At 43.3% G+C, this 14,805-nt stretch overlaps 1 protein-coding gene across 1 annotated transcript; it reads left to right on the top strand.

The window, feature by feature from the left end:
- Window positions 1–54: 54 nt before the first annotated feature.
- Window positions 55–9,913, top strand: LOC122823798 (tetraspanin-18-like). The gene is made up of 8 exons (XM_044103803.1): window positions 55–345; window positions 6,063–6,140; window positions 6,466–6,660; window positions 6,748–6,822; window positions 7,045–7,143; window positions 7,233–7,400; window positions 7,917–8,000; window positions 8,622–9,913. The coding sequence occupies exons 2-8, from the start codon at window positions 6,078–6,080 to the stop codon at window positions 8,667–8,669; spliced, it is 732 nt and encodes a 243-aa protein (XP_043959738.1). The 5' UTR covers window positions 55–345; window positions 6,063–6,077; the 3' UTR covers window positions 8,670–9,913.
- Window positions 9,914–14,805: the final 4,892 nt, after the last annotated feature.

The raw sequence follows: 14,805 nt of genomic DNA, 5'->3' as shown, positions 1-14,805 counted from the left end.
TTTTGTTTCATCATTTGTGGAGCTGATACGCAGATATTTATTTATTTGATGGATTTATGTATTGAATTCATTTGAATAAAACGCCTCCCCATATTTACCAGCCCTACAGGAAGCTGGAGAAAAACAGCCGTGGTGCTTTTATTCTGAAGAGCCAACCGGAAGCGGCTCTGGTTTCTTGCCGGTTCGTTCAGCGGCGCGTTGTCGCCACTCACCGCGGATCGAGCACCGCGAGCCCGCAGCGGAGCGGCTGCTGCCGGACTGTTCACCTGGTCGCTCGGCTTTTCTCGGAAACACTCGAGTTCGTTTGAAGAACTCGTAAAAATCCGGTTCGGATCCAGAAACCCGGTGAGTTCGGTTCATTATCTTTATCAGCAGGAGTCGTGTTGAGGAATAAATGAATATTAATCTTATTTTAGCTCTTAGAGATTCAAATAGTGAAGAAAGTTATTTATGTTGAACTGAGTTTAACTTTAATGGTTCATTAAATTCAGTTTTTTACAGTCAATGAATAAATGAAGAATAAATATTTTGTTTTCCTGATTGTTGCTTTAAGACACTGCAGAAACTTTGCAGTGGTACAAACTGATTTAGAGCTTTTTTATCTGATCAGTTTAGGATTTTATTTTATTTTATTTTTTTGGGTAAATTAGCAGAATTAAAATAGAGTTGGCAAAACTCTATTTTAAACATCAGTGGCTCATGTAGAAATTATTTAGGATGGAAACAGTTGAATAAATAAAAACTAAATCCAGAATCTCCAGAACCAACGACCCAGACGGCCTGAAGGTTCTGGACCTTTAAAGCAAAAAGAGCCAAACCAGGAGCCGAGTCCAGGAACCCACCAGAACCCGGAGCAAACTGGACTGGATGTTGGGTTTTCACTTTATATGATCCAGAATCAACAAAAATAAACAGAAAAATATTTTAGATGTGATTCAGATTTTTTAGATGGTTTGAATCAGTGAAGTTCAGTTCAGATCAGCAGCTTCTGTCAGTAAAAACAGTCAACAAAAAGGTTACAGGCCAGAAAAATGCTTGAAGCCACCGTGGGTTTTACCAGACAGAAATGTATAAATTATTGTAGATCCAAACCTTTAAGGAAGTTTTGCAGGTTTGCTTTACTAAAAGGTTTTTAACTTTTTAGGTTTCAATTGAAAACAAAAAAAGATTTGGTTAATCTTGAGAAATAAAAGCATAATTTAGGTCTCTCTCTGTGAAAACACTTCCGGTTTTTATATAAGTTCAATGAGTTAAAGTGAAAAATAAAAGCAAAAAAGTTTCACAAATGAATGAAAGCAGATTTGGTTGCAGAAATTTGTGCATTTTAAGTCGTAAGTGAGACGTGAATCTGGCAGGAGAAAATGACAATAACAACATTTTAATTTCACCAAAATTCAAATTAAAATGTCTTCGTTTAAATCAAATTTCTATCCTTCTTGACTTTCAGTCTGGGGCCACAAAACGTGAGTCCAGGGGCCACACAGGGCCCTGGAGCCGCAGCTTGAAGCTCATGATGGTGCGTTTACAAAGAAGGAAAAGTGGGACTTTCCAGTTTTAAAGCATTTAAATGTTTTCAGTTCGGATCGCAGGTCGGAACCAGTCGGTCCGATCCGACCCAAATGACTTAAACATGATGGAGAATTCATCATCTCAAGATTAGTTTCTGATGTAATCTGATTACTGTAGCAGAGAACATTCTGTACCTGAATCAGAGCAGAACAGTCGGTGTCCGGCTGTCGGTTGGTTCTGAATGAATCAGATCTCAGATCAGATTCTCTGCTCTAACTTGAAGAGGGCAAAGGTCACCAATGTTCCTGGAGATGCCTCCCATCATCTGCTGTGTAACTGAGTTAGAGTAACTGTAATCGGGTTAGAACCAGAGGGAGCCCTCTGCGGGTCGGAGGATCCGGGTCATGTTCATTTAATCAGCAGATAACGACCTTCCTCCTCTTCCTCCTCTTCCTCTCGTCTGCTGTTCCCATCACTTCATTTGCTTGAGTTTACGTTTTGAAATCAATCATTTATAATCAATAATTCGTCTGTATCTCTGGGGTTTCTGCTGTCTGGTTCTGGTTCCTATTTGGGTCGAATCGGTTCCATTTAAAGGAACAATTAGAATTTTTAAACTGGGTTTTTGTTGAACCAGAGGTCAGCAGGTGAAGATTTTATTTTCTCCCATGGTCTTTAAACACATCAGAGCTGAAAAAACGTCCTTCAGTAAAACATGAAGCGTAACGCCCTTCTCCTGGACGTCCCGTCTTCAGTGAGGGTCTGGGCGCCCCCTGGTGGCCTGGAGGACTTCCTCTGTTGCAGCGTTTTAAACTTCCTGTTTTTGCAACATTTTATCTTCTGGTGATGGCAACGTTTTCATTTGCTTTTGTCTTTAGTGAGTTGGAGTTTGTCATTCATGCATTTGCAGCTCAATTAGCCGTTTTCTGTGTGTTATTTATGGAGAGCCATGAGGGCCAAACATTTACCATCTGGCTAAAAAATTATGCCAAAATAATGGATGTAAAATACACTTGTTGCTGTTTGTTGCTGTTTGTTGCTGTTTGTTGCTGTTTGTTGCTGTTTGTTGTTGCTTTGTGTTGCTTGTTGCTGCTTGTTGCTGTTTGTTGCTGTTTGTTGCTGTTTGTTGTTGCTTTGTGTTGCTTGTTGCTGCTTGTTGCTGTTTGTTGCTGCTTGTTGCTGTTTGTTGCTTGTTGCTGTTTGTTGCTGTTTGTTGCTTGTTGCTGCTAGTTGCTGTTTGTTGTTGCTTGTTGCTGTTTGTTGTTGCTTGTTGCTGTTTGTTGTTGCTTTGTGTTGCTTGTTGCTGCTTGTTGCTGTTTGTTGCTGTTTGCTGCTTGTTGCTGTTTGTTGCTTGTTCCTGTTTGTTGCTGCTTGTTGCTGTTTGTTGCTTGTTGCTGTTTGTTGCTGTTTGTTGTTGCTTGTTGCTGTTTGTTGTTGCTTGTTGCTGTTTGTTGCTGTTTGTTGTTGCTTGTTGCTGTTTGTTGCTGCTTGTTGCTGCTTGTTGCTTTGTGTTGCTGTTTGTTGCTTGTTGCTGTTTGTTGCTGTTTGTTGTTGCTTGTTGCTGTTTGTTGTTGCTTGTTGCTGTTTGTTGCTGTTTGTTGTTGCTTGTTGCTGTTTGTTGTTGCTTGTTGCTGTTTGTTGTTGCTTGTTGCTGTTTGTTGCTGTTTGTTGTTGCTTGTTGCTGTTTGTTGCTGCTTGTTGCTGCTTGTTGCTGTTTGTTGCTGTTTGTTGTTGCTTGTTGCTGTTTGTTGCTGCTTGTTGCTGCTTGTTGCTGTTTGTTGCTGTTTGTTGCTTGTTGCTGTTTGTTGCTGTTTGTTGCTTGTTGCTGCTAGTTGCTGTTTGTTGCTGTTTGTTGTTGCTTGTTGCTGTTTGTTGTTGCTTATTGCTGTTTGTTGCTGTTTGTTGTTGCTTGTTGCTGTTTGTTGTTGCTTGTTGCTGTTTGTTGTTGCTTTGTGTTGCTTGTTGCTGCTTGTTGCTGCTTGTTGCTGTTTGTTGTTGCTTGTTGCTGTTTGTTGCTGTTTGTTGCTGCTTGTTGTTGCTTGTTGCTGTTTGTTGCTGCTTGTTGCTGTTTGTTGCTGCTTGTTGCTTTGTGTTGCTGCTTGTTGCTTTGTGTTGCTGCGTGGTTCTGACTCAGCCCGGGTTCCTGACCCGCCGGTGCTGTGAGGTTTGTGAAGTGGGTCAGAACCAGAGAATCTGCGGCTCCTCGCTGTCATGGTGAGTCACTCTTCGCTCCTTCTGCTTTCTTCTGACAAACGATCAGAAAACAAGAGCGCAGTGAGTCACACAGTGAGTCGGCGTTTCCCACGGCCGAGCGTCCTGCTGCAGCATCCTGGCCGTTGCCATGGAAACGCCCACACTTTGAAGCTCCGCATTTCGACTCACCTCTGCTTTGCCACAAAGAGACTGAAAAGTTCTCAGTTGGAGAGAAGAGCTGCAGGTCCAGATGTTCCCCAAGTGCAGCATGACTCCTGTTCCGGTTCCGGTCCAATCCGGACTCCTGTTCCGGTCCAGAGTTTTGGTTCCACTCAGCTCAGCCCACAGGTTCTCCACTGATCTCAGGTCTGACATTGTTTACATTCCCACCAGCCCAGTTCAGTCCACTTCAACCCGACTCCAGTTCAGTTGGTGTGAATGCTAACCGACCTCTGACCTCTGGTCCTCCAAACCTCCGTCTGGGTTCGGTTGAAGTGAACTCTGGTTCAGTTTGAATGTGAACACCAAGTGGACCAGAGACCGCTCCAAAAGCAGGAAGTGAACTACAGCACAGGGCATTCTGGGTAAATCCAACCAAAGCTAACATGCTAGCCTAGCGCTAGCAGCAGAAATGTCTCCTGGTCTTCAGCCAAAGACTAAAGAGAAATCCTCCAACACTAAAATCTGACGCCTCCATCTTGTTTCCATCTGGTGAAGAAGGAAGTTGCTCTCAGCGTCTTCAGAGGTTTTTGTGTGGTTTCCTTCAGTGGTTGTTGGTGCAGCGCCCCCACAGGCCAGGAGGGGAACAGGTTGCTCAGAGTGTTTGGTTGTTGAAAACCTCAGTGGTCTAGTTCAAGTTTTTGTTTGTGATAGTTGGAGAGAAAGGAAAGGACTCGACCTGATGCTTCCCTCTCTCTCCTCTCAGCGGCTCATATGAAGCTGGTTGAATTCGTCTCATCATCAGGAAGTTTAACAGGTACAGATAGTGTAAATGCGTCACTTCCTGTCACTTCCTGTCACCTTGACTCCGCCCCTACTCACCTGTGAAGCCTCTAAAAAGGTTTGGGTCAGAAACCTGCAGAATTCACAACCCGGGACATTCTGACCCAGAATGTGACAGAAAATCCTGCTGAAGCTCAAATTCTATTATTTAATTTTTCTTTTCTTGACTTTATTTTTAAAATTTTTTCCCCACCAGGGGGTCTTTTTGTGGCTCTAGTGTCTCTTATTCAACAGTAGGCTGACAGGAAAGGGGGAAGACATGCGGCAAATGTCGTCGGGTCCGGGAATCGAGCCTGTGACGGCCGCGTTGAGGACTGGGGGCCTCCAGGCGTGGGGCGCGCTAACCTCTACGCCACCGGAACACGCCCCAACTTTATTTTTTTTTTTTTTGTCTAGGTTTGAATTTTTAGTAGATTTTTAAAATCTTCATTCATATGAATTCATTTTTGCCTCTTTTTTTAGATCTTTCATGTGTTTTAACTAATAATTCATATTTTTTTTCATTCTGACCCGATTTGGTTCTGATTCGAGCCGGTGATCTATTGGAAATCAGTACCTGTACTAGCCCCGGACCTCCGCTGACCTCTGACCTCCGCTGACCCCATGGCTCCCATTGACCCCTAACCTCCACCCAAACCCTGACCCCGCTGACCTCTGACCCCTGCTGACCATGAATCAGCCTCTGGTCTTTCAGGAAGACGATCGGTTCTGTTCTGGCGTTTGGATGTCTGGCGTTGCTGCGATGATGTCAGCGGTGATGTCAGCGATGATGTCAGCGCCTGATAAGCAGCAGCGCTCTGCGGGCAGCTGCAGTCCGGTAAACACCAGCTGGTCCCTTCACACCAACACGTCCAGCAGGGACAGTCTGTCCCCGTCTCAGCGCCGAGCCTCAGCAGAACTTCACGGCTTCAGGTCCAGAAGCAGCCCAGGTTCTGGTTCTGGTCCGGATGGACTTTACTCAGAGATAAAAATGGAAAATTATTCCACTTGTCATTCTGTTCCACAGTGGAGAAAATAGTTTTCCCAGATGAAACCTGAACAGTGCGGCAGGCCTGTATCATCCTGTCTGGTTCAGTTAAATCCACACATCAAAACGACCCGGTTCTGAAATTTTAACCCAAAACATCCGACCTGTTCCTGTTCCACATGTGGAACCAAACCCGAAGGTTTTCAGAGGGTTTTACCACTTTTACATAATCAACTTCAGAATTCAGCAGAAGAACAAGAACTGGGACCAGAACCAGAACCAGAGCAAGAACCGATTCTAGTTCTGGTCCTGGTTCTGGTTCTTGTTCTCGTACTGCTTCTGGTTCTGGTTTTGGTTCCGGTCTGACTGTGGTTCTGTTGGGTCCAAACAGGAAGAGCTTGCGGCCATGGAGGGCGACTGCCTGAGCTGCATCAAATATCTCATGTTCGTCTTCAACTTCTTCATCTTCGTGAGTTCAGATTTTATTTCTCACCATTCAGAGCTTAAGCCCCGCCCCAAATAGCCCCGCCCACATTTAGCTCCGCCCCACGTTTCAATAGAACAGGAAATAAATCCAGACTTGAACGAAAAAGTTCATTAAAGATTATGATTATTAAGTTCATTAATGAATAAATCAATAACTAAATAACAGTGATTGACTAAATAAGCTGCCTATTAAAATATTTTTTAAATATTTATTAAATTTTTATGACTTGGTGTGTTCATTTTCTATTAATAATATATTTTTGACTGAAGCGGTTCTGACCTCTCCCCTCCCCCGCCTGTTGTTGCAGCTGGGCGGCTCCATCCTGCTGGCCGTGGGCGTCTGGGTGTCGGTCGACCCGCTGGGCTTCAGGGAGGCCGTGGCGGTGAGCCCCCTGCTGGTCACCGGCGTCTCCGTGGTTCTGGTTCTGGGCGCGCTGCTGTTCCTGCTGGGCTTCCTGGGATGCTGCGGCGCCGTCCGAGAGAACCGCTGTCTGCTGCTGCTGGTGAGACAGGAAGTCCTACTGGACCCGGTTCCACAGGACTGGTTCTATTGGACTGGTTCTACTGACCGTTCCGTCTTGTCTTCTCAGTTCTTCATGCTCATCCTCTTCATCTTCCTGGGGGAGCTGGCGGCGGCCATCTTGGCCTTCCTCTTTAGGGAGAACGTGAGTTCTGATTCTGGATTGGAGTAGAACCACTGAGTCTCAAACCGGGTCTGAAAACTGGATTAGTTCTGTTTGACTGGTTTAGACTGGTTTTAGTGTCCGGCTGTTTGTTGAAGTACTTTTTTACCTCTGTGTTGGTTTTTCTGTAAACTGGAACCGATTGTAGACGTGTAGTGAGGGTCTGGTCTGGTTCTGACCCGGTTCTGTGTGTGTTCGGCCCAGTTAACCAGAGAATACTTCAGCCGGGAACTGAAACGCCACTACCAGGGCCAGAACAACAGCGACGTCTTTACGTCCACCTGGAACGTCATCATGACCACGGTGAGTCGCCCCCCGCCGCCCCACCACCCTGCCGCCCAGCAGCCCCGCCGGCAGCTGTCTTCATCTCCTTCTTCTTCTCCTTCCTCCAGCTGGACTGCTGCGGCGCCAGCGGCCCCGATGACTTCCAGCAGAGCCTGTTCCGGCTGCTCCACCCCAACCAGCTGCTTCCTGAGGCCTGTTGCCAGGGTGACGGCCACCTGAGCGAAGGCGGCGTAGAGCAGTGCGTCAGCGGCGGCGTGGCGTTCCGGCACAGCAAGGTCTGAGGAAGAACTGTGGTGCCGCAGGTTTAAAGTGGGAGCGATTTAAAGGGCCGGTGACGATCTTTCCGTCATGTTATAAAGTTTCATCATCGAAGCAAACTAAATCCTTTTGTAAATCCTTCAATCTCCATGGCAACCGTTCAGCTACTAAACGCCTGGGTGGACCTAGCCCCGCCTCCGAGGTGCAGCTCCTCCCCCACTCAGCTCCTTCAGACTAGCCGGTAGCAATTAGCACACAGCTGCTGAGCTCATTATAGGAGCTGCTGCTGGTAAAAACATTAAAGGGTTAATAGAGGAGCCATGTTGGGATGACTTCCTGGAGGCGGAGCTTCAGGAAGAGCAGGAGCTTCTTAAAGAGACAGAGGCCCAATTTTAAGGAGTTAAATCAGGAAGCAAATCTGCTTTATGTCATGTTTGGAAGGACATAGTTACTGGTTGTGCTGTAAAATGATAAAATGTGGCTGTGGAACAGATGGTACCGGCCCTTTAAGGCTCTGTGTGTCCGGTCTGCAGGGCTGCTACTCGGCCTTGGTGGAATACTTTGAGACGTACATCTACGCTGCAGGAGCGCTGACCATCGGCGTGCTGACCATCGAAGTAACTCACAGTTTTATGTTTCCTTCAAACATCTGGACACAAACAGCTGCTGAAAATACAGAGATAGATAGATAGATAGATAGATAGATAGATAGATAGATAGATAGATAGATAGATAGATAGATAGATAGATAGATAGATAGATAGATAGATAGATAGATAGATAGATAGATAGATAGATAGATAGATAGATAGATAGATAGATAGATAGATAGATAGATAGATAGATAGATAGATAGATAGATAGATAGATAGATAGATAGATAAAATATAAAACAGAAACTAAAATTAAGTTTGGTAAAAATAATAAGATAATTATAAAATTGACAGTTATACATAAATACATTTAAAAATCCTCCATCATCCAGTAATCTAGTGTAATTAATATTTTATAGACGCTGCAGCTGATTAATTTATCTGGTTTGTTTCCTGAAACAGCAAAATAATAAATGAATTTCATATTTATCAGAATAAAACACAGACTGAACATTTTTCTGTAACATCTCCAGCTTCATCAGCTCCTCATCAATAAAATGGATTATATGGGAGATATTTTCATATTTCTAGTTATGTAAATGAAATTCTGTTCAGTTCTGACTCCATGTTTGTTTCTCCCTGCAGCTCTTTGCCATGGGCTTCGCCTTGTGTCTGTTCAGAGGCATCCAGTAGACTCTTCATCCTCTTCCTCCTCTTCATCCTCTTCCTCCTCCTCCTCTTCCTGCTCTGAATGTTTTTCTGCTTTTGGTCTCAATGTTGTCTAAATGAGTTTGATTCAGTTCGGGTTTGAAGGCAAACAGCAATAATTTGGTTTTTTAATCTGTCATGAAACAAAACAGTGAGAATCTTTTTCCAAAGTCATAATTTCACCATATTTTAATTTATTCATAAAGTTACAGTTTAAAACTAAATATTTAGTTTGAGGCTTACTTCTAACTGATCGCTTAGCTTTCTAACTAAATATTTATTTTGAAACTGTGACACCTATATTTATTTAGCAAGCAACATGTTTAGTTTACAAGCTAAATATTTACATTTAGTTTGAAACTAAACTGAACTTTTAGCTTTAATCTGAATGTTGCCATTGGAACTTAATATTTAGCTCAAAACTAAATAATTAGCATGAAACTGAAACATTCATAAAGTATTGAACAACATGGTGAAAATAAGAAATAAACTTCCATTTTTTCTCCATCCATCCATTTTCTGTTCACCCTAATGGGCTCAGGAGGGTTGCTGGTTCCTCTCCAGCTACGTTCCAGGCGAGAGGCGGGGTCACAGGGTCACCTGGACAGGTCACCAGTCTGTCACAGGGCAACACAGAGACACACAAGACACACAAGACAAACAACCTTTCACACACACACTCAAACCTGACAGTCATGTTTCTGGACTGTGGGAGGAACCCGGAGAACCCGGAGAGAACCCACCATGCACAGGGAGAACATGCAAACTCCATGCAGAAAGACCCCGGGCCGGGAATCGAACCCAGGACCTTCTTGCTGCAAGGCAACAGCTCTACCCACTGCACCACTGTGCAGCCCCCCATTTTTTCCTCTGATGACCTAAATTATTGCTGTTGGTTTTTGGATGTGTAACTTTACAAACTGTATCATGTATGTATTAATATCTCAGAGAAGAGAAACATATTTATCAGAGTTTTGACTGAAATCCGTCATAAACTCATAGTTTCAGGTTTTGATTCAGTTTCTGCGCATCCCTCGGGTGGGAAGCAGCGCCCCTAGTGGCGGGAGGCAGATTGTCTCTTTGTTTCTACCAGTTTGTAAATAAATGATCGTGTTGCTTTGAGTAAACAAGTGATTCATGTTTGAGTTATTGATCTGTGATCAGATGATTTCCTCTGTAATGTTTCAGTGATTAATGTTCAATAAATTCATTTTTCTGCTTTTATGAAATCTGTTTATTTCTTTGAAGTTTTATGGTATTTTTGATATTTTTTAAGTTTAGTTTAAAAATGACAGAAAATGGCTAAGAATATCTAAGAATATCCAAAAAGAGGTTCAGAAAATGAGTCACGGATCTTCCTCCTACTCCTCCTCTTCCTCCTGAAGCGGTTCAGTAAATGATGGTGCTTCCTTTTTCTTTTTTTATAACGGAGCCCACAGTACCATGCCGCCAGTTTCTCCATTAGACAGGAGGGCTTATCTTACCTTGGCTGCCCAGTAGGTGGCAGCATCACACCAACAGTCTCTAACTCGCAGCCTGACTGTAAGAAAATAAAAATAAAATGTAGAAAACAAACGTCACAGATTTTCCAGACTGTGGAAGTTTGTTTTCCTGAAACAAAAAGTAAACAAAATAAAACTTCACTGATTGATTCAATTCAGTTCAAACTTCATTACAGACACAGAGAACAGGCCTGAAGGAGAGAAAAACAGGAAGAAAAGAACAGAAGGATTATTTTCTCCACGTTTTCCATGATGCAGTGAAACCTGGTCATTTAAAGGGCCGGTATCCTGTAAAATAAACCTTTCCATCTTTTGTGATAAAATTTAATCAGAAACAAACCTGCTGTGTTGCTTTGATTTTAATCTCCATGGCAACCGTTCAGCTACTAAATGCCTGGGTGGACCTAGCCCCGCCTCCGAGGTGCAGCTCCTCCCCCACTCAGCTCCTTCAGACTAGCCGGTAGCAATTAGCACACAGCTGCTGAGCTCATTATAGGAGCTGCTGCTGGTAAAAACATTAAAGGGTTAATAGAGGAGCCATGTTGGGATGACTTCCTGGAGGCGGAGCTTCAGGAAGAGCAGGAGCTTCTTAAAGAGACAGAGGCCCAATTTTAAGGAGTTAAATCAGGAAGCAAATCTGCTTTATGTCATGTTTGGAAGGACATAGTTACTGGTTGTGCTGTAAAATGATAAAATGTGGCTGTTGAACAGATGGTACCGGCCCTTTAAGGCTCTGTGTGTCCGGTCTGCAGGGCTGCTACTCGGCCAATTTTAGGGAGTTAAATCAGAAAATCATATTTGATTTTATAAAAGCACTTTTAGAACTGTTTATAATGTAATAGAGTTGATATGCTGCAAAATGTAAAACAAATGATACCGGCCCTTTAAATGTCTGGAAGTATGTCCAGCTGATGATGATGATGATTATGGTGATGAAGGGCTCCAGAACCAGAACAGAAACTGAAACATTTTCCGTCACCTGCTGAGTCACAGACCGCAGCTGGATGAACTCCGCCTGAATTAGGCTCATCTCTGCTCTGGACCGGGTCAGAACTGGGCCAGAACCGAGGTTCTGTTCTGCTCAGACAACAGGGATGAAGGCTGACCCTCCTCTTCCTCAGTAGACTCAGGTTGCAGCTGGAGGCTTGGAAAGCGACACCGCTGGAAAGCAAAAGTAGAAACTCTGTTTGGACTCCTTCTGGTTCCCAGGCAGGGTGTGAATACTTTAACCCGGCAGGTCGACCAGACCCAGGACCAGAACCAGAACCAGAGCCAGAACCAGAACCAGAGCCAGATGTGGTCGACGGCTGTGGAGCAGACGCTGTACCTCGGACTGGTTCTGTCCCGCCTGGCTGGAGAAGGTGAGTTCCTCCACCTGACAGGAAACAGATTGGAGGTTTCTGGGGTTCAAAAGAACCAGAACCAGACCGGACCTCTTCTGCAGAGAGGAGCCATTCAGAGCTTTAAGAGCTGATTTAAACTTTAAGGTTTCAGAGCCGAACCATCAGGAGAGCAGGTCTCACCAGAACCCACAGGAAACCCATTTGTGTTTCTGGAGAAAGTCCTGATGGACAGACGAGACAAACGTCCAGATGCTTAGAAACTAACAACCCTGCGGGGTGTACAAACTTTTTGAGGCTGAAGTTGTCCACCTGAAAACAACTGCAGCCACTAAAATGGTCTAAAACGTTTAGTTAGTTTTTTAAATTTGATGGAAAGGTTGATTTTGTAGAGACAGACGTGTAAATCGATAGAAAACATTAAAAAAGTTTTTATTGTTTTTATTCATTAACATTTAATAAAAGTAGATCAACATTTCTGAAAACAGTTTTAAAAATGGAATTTATTTCTGTACACAATATTTCTTAAGAGTGTATAATTTATCTGTAAACTATGTTGACTAAATATCTGCATCAAGGATTCCAGGCCAGATTTGCTTCTTTGGGGCTGCAAATGGCCCCTGAACCGCGCTTTGGACACCCCTGGTGGAAGCCACTGTTCAGCACAGTGGTGGCGGCATCATGCTGTGGGATTGGTTCATGTCACACTTGACCCAGTTTAAGTGAATTTTAAATCCCAGAACAGAACCAGAACCTTGTTGAAGGCTGCAGGTTTGCTCAGAGCCACCAGGGGGCTCCAGAGAGCTGCAGTCGCTTTTATTCTGTATTTTATTCATGTTTCACACATTTATATCAAATTACAAAATATTTCAAACATGTGAATTCAGATTTTGTCTAAAGCTGTTACTGACGGGTTCTGGTTCTGCTCCTCCAGGCGGTGCAGTCCAGCTGTTCTGCCGGCCCGGTCAGCGGCTCTCGCTGCCTTGCCCGTACGGCTTTGAGGATGGGCAGAACCTGGAGCGGCTGACGGTGCGCTGGACGAGCCCCCGCAGGAAGCTGCTGTGCCACTACATTAAGCACAGGAAGTACCAGAACTGCAGCGCCGGTTATGCCATGCGGTACCGACCCGGCAGCATCCAGCTGTCCATCCAGCGGGCCCAGAACCGGGACCTGGGGACCCACATCTGCTCTGTGGCAAAACCCCACGAGTCGCAGGACTTCAGCATCCACGTGGCCTGGATGGAAGGTAGCCGCCATCCGCCATGTTAGCATGTAGCCTCCATGTCACCATGTAGCCTCCATCCACCATATTAGCATATAGCTGCCACCATGTTAGCATGTATCCTCTATGTTAGCATGCAGAGCAGCTGCCTCCAGCAGGAAGTTAGAAATGTGTCTAAGACAATAGATCCTGTCCCTACAGAGATTTCACGCCAAATCAACAGATTCATTTTTTGTGCTAACCCATATTTGTGTTGAAAGACGTCTGGGTTAAGTGATGCCAACTCCCACCTACAGGTGGCAGTATTTCTTCTTCTACTACTCCGCTGCAACAAAACAAAAATATTAGAGAAGGAAGATTGTCACTGTGGTGCAGCTCTCTCCTGCAGGAAGTTAGAAAAATGTGTTAAAGTTTATTTGAGCCATTTTCCTTTTTAATCTGAAGGCTCATTGATGAATAGTTTTTCCTGTAGAGTCCGTTACGCCGGCACCAGCAGGTGGAGGGAACCAGCCAGGTATGTTCATGCTGAGCAACGTAACAACGTTTCATTAATGTCATCAGTTTGCTGCATCAATATTCACCTTTAGATGAGGATCAGTGACAGGCAGGAACTCTGATGCTGACGTGTTTTCAGGCTGCAGCTGGAGTTTCGCCGTCGTCGCTTTGACCTGCTGCCTCGTCTGCTGTTAGGAGAGAAAACAGCGACTGAAACCCAGACGGCTTCTTGTCCGACGTTGAAGCTGCGCGTGTTTAACAGAGCTCCAACTGAAAACTACAAAGATAAAAAATGTGTTTGATGTTTCTTTTCAATCTTTCTGCTTCATAATAAATAAAAGAAATATTCCAGAAATTTTCCATTTCTGTCACAAAAACATGCATCAAACTGAGGCAAAGCAACTGAAAGGTGATATTCAAAGCAACAAAACTCAACATTTTAATCCAAAACTTGTTTCGTTTTCACTAAAGAGAAAAGGAGGAATAATTAGTGCTGAGTTCAGAATTTCTCTGATGGATCAAGAAACATGAAATGTTCACATCTTCATCAGCTGCTGGAAAGAAAATCATTAATCTGTGAAAATTAAACTTACTAAATATATTTTCAGTGTTTCATCAATATGAGATTCTCCTGGTTTGATCAGTAAAAATTATATAATTTAATCTAATTAAACAATTCCCGTAGCAAAACAATAATTATTATATTAATAATATCTATAAAATTAACTAACCCTAATGAATGAAACATCCACCATCCGTTCTCCAACACACCTGGATCTGAGCCGAGGGACTGATGACATCACTGAATAAAATTATTACACAGATTTTGTTGTCTTTCTATATAAAGGTTCCGGTGGGAACTTTTGTATTTGCTGGTTTCTGGTACACCTGTAAATCTGACACACGACTGGCTTCCACTAACAACAATGATGGAGAACAAAAACAACTTTTATTTTGAATAGGTTCAAAATTTTAATGCATTTAGGTTATTTTTACAGTCCCAAGGCAGAACCTTTGTATTCTGTCTTTATGTTTCTAGTCCTGCCGTAAATCTGACGCGCAGCTGCGTCCGCTAACAGAAGCAACGAAGCTGCTTTTCTGTTTATTTCTGATCTGATCACACTGGAAAACGCTGTTATTGTGTTCAAGTTATGCTAAAAGGAGCTAGCCTATTGGAAGCTATGCTAGTGTAAATTAGCATCTCAATGCTAACATGTTGCTAATGCTAATGTAGGCATCCACATGTCTAAAGAAACTCCATGTGAAAGATCAGAACTTCCTGAAACTCTGGAAAGATTAATTTAACAGATTATAAACTAAATATCTTTATTAATGAGTTCTTGTGTCTATTTATGTAATAATAAATGCTGTTTTAATTTAAAATGTTGCTTATTTTGAAGATTAAAATGTGATTAACTAATTTCAGACCCTGAAATGAATTTGATTTTTATAAATCCTCATTAGTTTGATATTCTGTGTGTCTTCACCGTCTGTGTCTGTTTGGCCTCCAGGTCTGAAAAATGAGAAAAATGATCAATTTCTTATAAAAACATAAAACCAAA

The sequence above is a fragment of the Gambusia affinis genome, linkage group LG02 (assembly GCF_019740435.1).
Source record: "Gambusia affinis linkage group LG02, SWU_Gaff_1.0, whole genome shotgun sequence".
In the NCBI taxonomy this organism is placed as follows: Eukaryota; Metazoa; Chordata; class Actinopteri; order Cyprinodontiformes; family Poeciliidae; genus Gambusia; species Gambusia affinis.
This window is presented reverse-complemented; position numbering and strand designations above follow the sequence as displayed.

Coding starts and splice junctions, on each gene's coding strand:
- LOC122823798 (XM_044103803.1), top strand. CDS start 6,078: ATGGAGGGCGACTGCCTGAGCTGCATCAAATATCTCATGTTCGTCTTC. Junction 6,141..6,465: donor TCTTCAACTTCTTCATCTTC/GTGAGTTCAGAT, acceptor CTGTTGTTGCAG/CTGGGCGGCTCCATCCTGCT. Junction 6,661..6,747: donor ACCGCTGTCTGCTGCTGCTG/GTGAGACAGGAA, acceptor TTGTCTTCTCAG/TTCTTCATGCTCATCCTCTT.